General features: G+C 51.1%; 1 protein-coding gene across 1 annotated transcript in view; it reads right to left on the minus strand.

Moving 5' to 3' along the window:
• Positions 1–5,091, minus strand: part of Kndc1 (kinase non-catalytic C-lobe domain (KIND) containing 1) — a 79,813-nt gene extending 74,722 nt beyond the window's left edge. The window contains exon 1 of the mRNA XM_013035492.1: positions 4,852–5,091. Coding sequence (XP_012890946.1) covers positions 4,852–5,091 — 240 coding nt within the window. The remainder of the gene's footprint in view (positions 1–4,851) is intronic.
• Between the last annotated feature and the right edge of the window lie 4,249 nt (positions 5,092–9,340).

Raw genomic sequence — 9,340 nt, forward strand, 5'->3', positions numbered from 1 at the left:
AGGCCGCCCAGCCCCCTGTGTGGGGGTCCAGTGGGAGGCCGCCCAGCCCCCTGTGTGGGGGTCCAGTGGGAGGCCGCCCAGCCCCCTGTGTGGGGTCCAGTGGGAGGCCGCCCAGCCTGGCCAGCTGGCAGGAAGAGCTGTAGAGCACGCCTTGTACAGCTCTGACAGCCTCGGGCACAGCTGTGTGCGCTCTGTGATAGTCTTCCTGCTCAACGTGTGCCACTGCACACACACACGCTCTTTCTCTCTGACACACACACACACACACACATACACACAGAGCTTATTTGCCTATTTGGGGGTTATTTGTAGGCAGCAGGACTATACTCTGTGTGTGTGTGTGCGCACACACACATGCATGCACGCTCATGGTTTTGAGATTCAGCAGTATTGTCTGCATAGCAGTATTGATTATTGCTACTTACTGAATCGCATACAGTCACACCGATATACTAGTTTGTATTTTCTGTACACTACTGATGACTGTGTGGTTTCTAAGCATGAGTAGAAATGCTAAGGACGTTTTTGCTCAAGTTTTTCACTGTGTAAGTGCATATGGATTTGGGGTCTGTGTTTATGAGCATACTGTGTGTTAAATTTCCTGTGTTTTCCCACATGGGGGTCCAATGAACTGGGAACTATTTACGGAAAGAGTTTTTGCCCTCAGCCTCCCCATTTTGATTTTCGTCAAATCAAGTGTGTGTCTGTGCATTTCCGTTGCTATACTCTTGCTCTGTTCTTTCCCACCAGTGTTTTTGTTACCTTGCCATGAAACGCCCTCTCTGGACGGGGCAGAGCTATAGAAGACTCTCCTGCACCTCCTCCCCTTTTTCTTGTCCTCAAGATTTCTTGGTTATTCTCGGACCTTTATGTGTCCACATACATTTTAGAGTAAGCTTGCTGTGTGTTGCAGAATCTAGGACTCTACAAGGGTTGTCATGAATCTTCTCATCTGCAAATCTCTATAATCAGTTGTTTAACCCACAACACGGTGTTTTCACAGGTACGCGAATTCTGTTTATGTCTTCTGGATAATATTTTTGAGGATTTCTGTGAGAAGTTCCTGTAATCTTTTATTATATTTATTATGAATATTTTAATGCCTGTGGTTTTAGGGTAAATTATATCAGCATAGACTGAGATTTGATCCCTACAACCATTCCAGACACCAACTTTCTGTTTAGCACTGGCTTATAGAAGTAAAAAACCATTTTTTTTGATGGTCATGGGACTCGAACTCAGAGCCTGGGTGCTGTCCTTGAGCTTTTTCACTCAAGGGTAGCGCTCTACCACTTGAGCCACAGCGCCACTTCTGGTTTTCTGGTGGTTAATTGGAGATAGGAGTCTCAGGGAGTTTCCTGCCTGGGCTGGCTTTGAACCTGGATCCTCAGATCTCAGCTTCTTGACTAGCTGGGATTACCGGCGTGGGCCACCATTGCCCAGCTAAAATGTGTTTTTATAGTGACCTTGTAGCCAGCAACTCTGCAGAGCCTTGTTTACACTTTACTAATTTCAATCTGTTGATTGCTTTGGCTTCCCGTATCATATGAGAATAATGACGGTTTGACCTCCTCCTACTAACCCTTGTCATGTTTCTTTCTGTGCTGTTTCTGCAATAATTGAATAGAAGTGGTAATAATAGTCTCCTTTGTTGGGCTCCCAGAGTGAGAGCAGGCAAGCTTTCCATTCCACCATGAAGTGTAATTTTGCTGTGGGTTTGATAGCTCCCTTTAGCAGACTAAGTTTCCTTCTACTGTTAATTTACCAAGTGTTCTTTTAAAAATCACAAATAGATGTTGTCAAGTGTGTTTTCTGCACCTATTACAATGATTATAACTTTCTCCTTTATTCTGTTAATGTGTTAGATTACATTGATAAATGTTTAATGTAAAACTAATTTTGTATTCCTGGGATAAATCCACATGATCATAATATATTATGTTCCCAATACTGCTGGGCCTGGTTGGGTAATATTTTGCATAAGAATTTTTGCACTTATTTTCATTGGTCTATAATTTGTCTTTCTCCTAATGTCCTGTGGGCTTTAAGCACCAAGGTTATATATTTGTGCATGAATATCTGGGTGTGTTTCTCCCTCCCTCCTCTTTTTTCCTATTCTCTGGATGCATTCTTGTAAAGCTCATACTAATTTCACGTTAAATGTTTGGTTGAATTTTTTGATGAAGCCATCAGCCTATTTGGACTAAGACACTTTTTTGGGTGTGTGTGGGAGGTGGTCAGTTGTGGGGCTGGAGCTCAGGGCCTGGGTGTACCCCCGAGCTTTTTTGCCCAAGGCTAGCACTCTACCACTTCAGCCACAGCTCTACTTCTGGCTTTTTTGGTACTTTATTAGAGATAAGCGTCTCATGGACTTTCCTGCCTGGGTTGGCTTCTAACCATGCTTCTCAGGTCTCAGCCTTCTGAGTAGCTAAGACTGCAGTTTTGAGCTATTAGTGCCCTTCTTTTTCTTTCTTTTTTTAAATTTAATTTTACTGCCAAGGTGATGTACAGCGGGGTTACAGTTACATGGGGAGGCAATGAGTACCTCTCCCTCCTTTTTCTCCCACTTTCCCCTCCCAATTCCCTTCCACTATGATCATTTTTGTTTTTCAACTGGAGCATTTACTCCATTTGTATTTATTCTAATTATTAATATACTATTTTCATTAAGTCTATAGCTTTCTATTTTCCCCTTGTTCTATGCTTTTGCTCTCTTCTGTCTTCTGTTGCATTGATACCATTGAATTATTCCCTTTTTCCTCTATGTAACTTCTAGAACCCCTGGCTTGTTTTTAGTGTTTGGGATAGTACCTCAATCGAGGTCTCTCTGTCTTTCTCCTGTCTTCCATTCTTGAAGTATAATTATAGGTATAACAAGATCTGTTCATAGGACCCCGTGTGCTTCTCCATCTTATCTGCATTTTCTTTTTGTGCTGTATTCTGAATGTTTTTGTATGATCTATTTTCCAGCTAAAGGCTTTTTTCTTTACTGTATCAAATCTACTATTAAACTTACTCATTGTATTCTTTCAGTTTTTCTTGTAAGACTTTATATATTGAGTGTTTAATGCTTTCAGATGCTTGGCTGAACTTCTCAGCCTCACCTTTTATGTCCCTGAGCATGGAAAGCAAGGTAAGTATGCTTGCTGTTAACATTTGTGTCTAAAACTGCATTAGTTTCAGCCTCTGTGGGGTTTCCCTTTTGTCTGTTCTTTTTTTTTTTTTTTGTCGGTTGTGGGGCTTGAACTCTGGGCCTGGGCGCTGTCCTTGAGCTCTTCAGCTCAAGGCGAGTGCTCTACCGCTTGAGCCACAGTGCCACTTGCGGTTTTCTAGTGGTTTATTGGAGATAAGAGTCTTACGGACTTTCCTGCCCAGGCTGGCTTTGAACCACAATCCTCAGATCTCAGCCTCCTGAGTAGCTAGGATTACAGGCGTGAGGCACCGGCGCCCAGCTTTCTCTGTTCTTTATGTTGAGTTGTTGTTTGTTTTTAATTTATGTGGTCTTTTCTCTGTGTCCCTGGTTATTTTGAGTTTTGTGCTGGGTACAGTACCTGCAAGAATAGTCTTTGAAATCACTTGACTGTTTCATTTCCCTCCAGAGAGGATGTTAGTCTGATCCTTGGGACTATTTTGCTAATATGTTTTCTTTTTTTGGTGCCATTCCTAGGCTTGAACCCAGGGTCTGGACACTGTCCACAAACTCTTGTGTTTAGGCTGAGGCTCTACCCTTAAGCCATACCTCTGCTTCTGGCTTTTTGGTGTTTAATTGGAGACAAGCGTCTGACAGACTCTCTTGCCTAGCTGGCTTCAAACTGTGATTTTCAGATCTCAGCTTCCTGAGTAGCTAGGATTATAGGCATGAGCCACAGGCACTATGTTTTAAAATAAATTTCAGTTTTTCTTTTCTTTTTGTCTTTACTTGTTTTTGGGAAGGTAAGGGGGGAACAGAAATGGAGGGACAAAGAGGGAACAAATGTGGCAGTGATACTCACTGGACACTACAGTGACAATGAACTACACAACTTGTGGGTGGGGACAAGAGGGAAAACCAGGAGAGAGGGGGAGAGAGAGAGAGAGAGAGAGAGAGAGAGAGAGAGAGGACTAGGGGCAACATTGTTTACCTGACTTATGTAACTGCAATCCTTCTCTACCTCACCTTTATAATAATATTAATTAATTAATTAATAAAATAAGAATTCAGATATAATGACAAAAAGTGAGAACACTATCCATTAGAGTTGATAGGCACATGACGTGCACCTTGACATGGGGAGCTGGGTGGTGTACGTGGTAGTGAGAGCAGAGATGGCAGGGTGGGACCCACGGGGTCAGTGGGCAGGAAGGGCAGGACCCACGGGGTCAGCGGGCAGGAAGGGCAGCACTCACGGGGTCAGTGGGCAGGAAGGGCGGGACCCACGGGGTCAGTGGGCAGCAAGGGCAGGACCCACGGGGTCAGTGGGCAGGAAGGGCAGCACCCATGGGGTCAGTGGGCAGGAAGGGCAGCACTCACGGGGTCAGTGGGCAGGAAGGGCAGCACTCACGGGGTCAGTGGGCAGGAAGGGCAGGACCCACGGGGTCAGTGGGCAGGAAGGGCAGGACCCACGGGGTCAGTGGGCAGGAAGGGCAGCACCCACGGGGTCAGTGGGCAGGAAGGGCAGCACCCACGGGGTCAGTGGGCAGGAAGGGCGGGACCCACGGGGTCAGTGGGCAGGAAGGGCAGCACCCACGGGGTCAGTGGGCAGGAAGGGCAGGACCCACGGGGTCAGTGGGCAGGAAGGGCAGGACCCACGGGGTCAGCGGGCAGGAAGGGCGGGACCCACGGGGTCAGTGGGCAGGAAGGGCGGGACCCACGGGGTCAGTGGGCAGGAAGGGCAGGACCCACGGGGTCACGCGATCAGCGCATGGAAGGAGAGGACCAGCCGGCTCCGGGGAGGAGGAGGGCAGCAGAGACACGGCCAGCCAGGCCCTCAGTGGGAGGATGCGGAGACCCAGGCAGCCGCAGTGCTCTGGGTGCTGCCCAGAAGCCTCTTCCTTCTGTTCACCTGTGACAGAGCCTTCTGGAGTCTGAGACGTAGTCTTCATCAAGCTCATGTTGGCCAACACTATCTCTTTCCATTTCACTGTTGTGGAAGCTTTCGGAATTGATTTCCTGCATTAAGGACATGCAGTGCTTTTTTAGCAGCAAGGAGGGCCCTACTTGGGGGTCATCTGCACCCCATTACTGTGGTGGGGCTGTTTACCGACAGGAGCCCTCTGGCGCTAGCAAGTGTCGGGCTTCGTGTGGTCACTAAATGATGCGGTCAGGTTTGGGTCTGTATCCATGTCAGGTGCTCTGGTCTCCTGTTCAGTTGGGTCTGTATCCATGTCAGGTGTTCTGGTCTCCTGTTCAGTTGGGTCTGTATCCGTGTCAGGTGCTCTGATCTCCTGCTCGGTTGGGTCTGTATCCGTGTCAGGTGCTCTGATCTTCCTGTTCAGTTGGGTCTGTACCCGTGTCAGGTGCTCTGGTCTCCTGCTCGGTTGGGTCTGTACTCGTCAGGTGCTCTGGTCTCCTGTTCAGTTGGGTCTGTATTCGTGTCAGGTGTGCTGATCTCCTGCTCGGTTGGGTCTGTACCCATGTCAGGTATGCTGATCTCCTGCTCAGTTTGGGTCTGTACTCAAATTCAGGAGGAAGGCAGGGAGGAGAAAGCACTGGCCAGTTAGTAGGGACAGCCCTCTCTCTATTCCTAGTTTTCAAAGTATGGAGAGTGTACTTTCATTTTGTGGTACTAGAGCTTGTACTTAGGGCCTTGTGATTGTTGTGACTCTGCTGCTGAGGCCCAGGGCCAGCCCCTGTGCTGTGGGACTGGCAGCAACCATCTCCTGTGAATTTCAGGCTGTATCCCCAGCAGATGCTTTTGTTTCCTGGGAATTAGCACCTTTTCTTGATTTGTGAAATATGGTGACATATATAGTCTTTATCCTGTATTCCTGCTGCAGAGTTCCTGAAGCCGGGGAAATATCTCAATGGGAGGAAGCTCTTTGCTATCCAAGGAGCCCCTGACAATGGTGGGGTTTGGCTTGATGTTAATAAGGTGACACAGGCCCTGGATAGCCTCAGGATGAGGCTGACCACTAGAGAGGCCAGGAGAGCAGCCGGTGCCCTGTCCATCCCATGGGGGGAGGCTGGGCAGGCTGGGCCCGGGGACCAGCCCGGCCCGTTAGGGGAGCACTGAGGACCCCACTAAGGGAACTCGCAGACGGCTGGTGTGTGGAGTGTGGGATGGCCAAGAGGGCAGGGGTCCCTCGGTCCATGAAGTTCTTGTGGTTCTGATCTAGTTGCTTACCAATACCCTTGTAGTGTTCCTGTGCGGTGACCTGCCCCTCCAAAGTAATCCAGGCCAATGGGGTGGGGTGGGGCTATGAGGACTTGCCCGGGGATGGTCTTGGAGACCGAGCACTCAGCCTGTAGTCTGTCTTAGCTAGATGGCAGCAGAAGAAACTGGAAACAGGAAAAGCCCAGCTTTGTCCGCAGAAGCGTTTGGTGGGAGAGCAGAGGTGCTGGACCGGCAGAGCTCTGCTGTTGGAGCAACAGGGCAGACAGTGGAGGGTGTAATGTGACACACAGCTGGTCTGCATGTGTGCATGTGTGCATGCGTGTGCACAGGGTGTGTGTGCACACATGGACACAGATGTGTGTGTGCATGTGTGCATGTGTGTGTGCACAGTGCGTGTGTGTGTGCGTGCATGTGCGTGTGTGTGCACATGTCCATTTGCACCGTGTATGCAGTGGTGGCTCTCCTGTCAGGTGGTCTGCACTACTGAATGCATGCTAGCTGTGCACAGGTGTGTGTGTGTGTGTGTGTGTGCACATGTGCACACGTCCATGTGCACTGTGTATGCAGTGGTGGCTCCCCTGTCTGGTGGTCTGCACTACTAAATGCACGCTAGCTGTGCACAGGTGTGTGTGTGCATGTGTGTATGTGTGTGTGCACAGTGCATGTGTGTGTGTGCATGTGCGTGTGTGTGCACATGTCCATGTGCACCGTGTATGCAGTGGTGGCTCTCCTGTCAGGTGGTCTGCACTACTGAATGCACGCTAGCTGTGCACAGGTGTGTGTGTGTGTGTGTGTGTGTGCACATGTGCACACATCCATGTGCACTGTGTATGCAGTGGTGGCTCCCCTGTCTGGTGGTCTGCACTACTGAATGCACGCTAGCTGTGCACAGGTGTGTGTGTGTGTGTGTGCACGTGTGCACACATCCATGTGCACTGTGTATGCAGTGGTGGCTTTCCTGTCAGGTGATCTGCACTACTCAATGCACGCTAGCTGTGCACAGGTGTGTGTGTGTGTGTGCACGTGCGTGTGGACACGTCTGCGTGCACCCCTGTGTGCAGTGGCGGCTCCCCTGTCAGGTGGCCTGTGCTACTGAATGTACGCCCTCTGAGGCGTCCTTGGCCTGTTGACAAGCCCATTGCAAACAGCCCTGATCTTTGAAAGTAAACTTTAGAACATCTCGTTAACTGGATTTAAACAGACTTGACAGCCGTAAGCCTGACTGTCCCCCTTGCAGCCGGGCAGTGTGGATCAAGGCAGGGCAGCGACTGGCGGCAGCTGGCGCTGGAGCCTGTGTGTTTGCCACGGGCCCTGCAGGGTGCTTTCCGGTGGGTGTTGGGGCCTCTGTCCTCAGGCTGTCCCCGTGCTAGGCTAGACAGCACGCGGGTACCTTGGGGCCAGCTCGCGGGAGCCCGGCCTCAGGACGGTCATCACACTCATCCACGCCCCGCTGTGGAAGAAGAGGGCTGTCCCAGAAGCTCGTCCCGCACAGTGTGAAGCGGACGAGGGTCTCCAGACACCAGATCTACAGGTGTGAGAAGAGGGTGCTCCCAGGTTGGTTTGGATGGAGTTGACAATGGTGGCTGAGAAGCAGCTCATGCCAGCGGCCGACGTGTCAGACGGTGATCCCAGGTGACCACTGTGCTGGGCTCCCAGTCACACCACCAGTGGATCCACTTCGTGATGACAACAACAAGCCAGAACCGGAGGTCACTAACACATGCACGGCAGAGGACCTAGGCTGAGTCCTAGGCTGAAGTCCTAGGCTGAGTCCTGGGCTGAGTCCTAGGCTGAGTCCTAGGCTGAAGTCCTGGGCTGAGTCCTGGGCTGAGTCCTAGGCTGAGTCCTAGGCTGAATCCTGGGCTGAGTCCTAGGCTGAGATTCTAGGCTGAGTCCTAGGCTGAGGTTCATGGCTGAGGTCCTTGGCTGAGGTCCTAGGCTGAGTCCATGGCTGAGTTATAGGCTAATCTCTAGGCTGAGTCCGCGGCTGAGTCCTGGGCTGAGTCCTTGGCTGAGTCCTAGGCTGAGTTCTAGGCTGAGTCCTAGGCTGAGGTCCTAGGCCGAGTCCATGGCTGAGTTATAGGCTAATCTCTAGGCTGAGTCCTCAGCTGAGTCCTGGGCTGAGTCCTGGGCTGAGTCCTAGGCTGAGTCCGCGGCTGAGTCCTGGGCTGAGTCCTAGGCTGAGTCCTGGGCTGAGTTCTAGGCTGAGTCCTAGACTGAGTCCTTGGCTGAGTCCTAGGCTGAGTTCTAGGCTGAGTCCTAGGCTGAGTCCTCGGATGAGGTCCTAGGCTGAGTCCTAGGCTGAGGTCCTAGGCTGAGTCCTAGGCTGAGACCTCGGCTGAGTCCCAGGCTGAGTCCTCGGCTGAGTCCTAGGCTGAGTCCTAGGCTGAGGTCCTAGGCTGAGCTGAGGCCCTAGGCTGAGTCCTAGGCTGAGGTCCTAGGCTGAGGTGCTAGGCTGAGGTCCTAGGCTGAGTCCTAGGCTGAGTCCTCGGCTGAGTCCTAGGCTGAGGTCCTAGGCTAAGTGCTAGGCTTAGTCCTAGGCTGAGTCCTAGGCTGAGTCCTAGGCTGAGTCCTTGGCTGAGTCCTAGCCTGATGTCCTATGATGAGTCCTAGGCTGAGTCCTAGGCTGAGTCCTCGGCTGAGTCCTAGGCTGAGTCCTTGGCTGAGTCCTTTGCTGAGTCCTAGGCTTAGTCCTAGGCTGAGTCCTAGGCTGAGGTCTTAAGCTGAATCCTAGGCTGAGGTCCTAGGCTGAGTCCTAGGCTGAGTCCTTGGCTGAGTCCTAGGCTGAGTCCTAGGCTGAGTCCTAGGCTGAGGTCCTAGGCTGGGGTCCTAGACTGAGTCCTAGGCTGAGTCCTAGGCTTAGTCCTAGGCTGAGTCCTAGGCTGAGTCCTAGGCTGAGGTCCTAGGCTGAGTCCTCGGCTGAGTCCTAGGCTGAGGTCCTAGGCTGAGTCCTAGGCTGAGTCCTCGGCTGAGTCCTAGGCTGAATCCTAGGCTGAGTCCTAGGCTGAGGTCCTAGGCTGAGTCCT

The sequence above is a fragment of the Dipodomys ordii genome, unplaced genomic scaffold, assembly GCF_000151885.1.
Source record: "Dipodomys ordii isolate 6190 unplaced genomic scaffold, Dord_2.0 Scaffold213, whole genome shotgun sequence".
In the NCBI taxonomy this organism is placed as follows: domain Eukaryota; kingdom Metazoa; phylum Chordata; class Mammalia; order Rodentia; family Heteromyidae; genus Dipodomys; species Dipodomys ordii.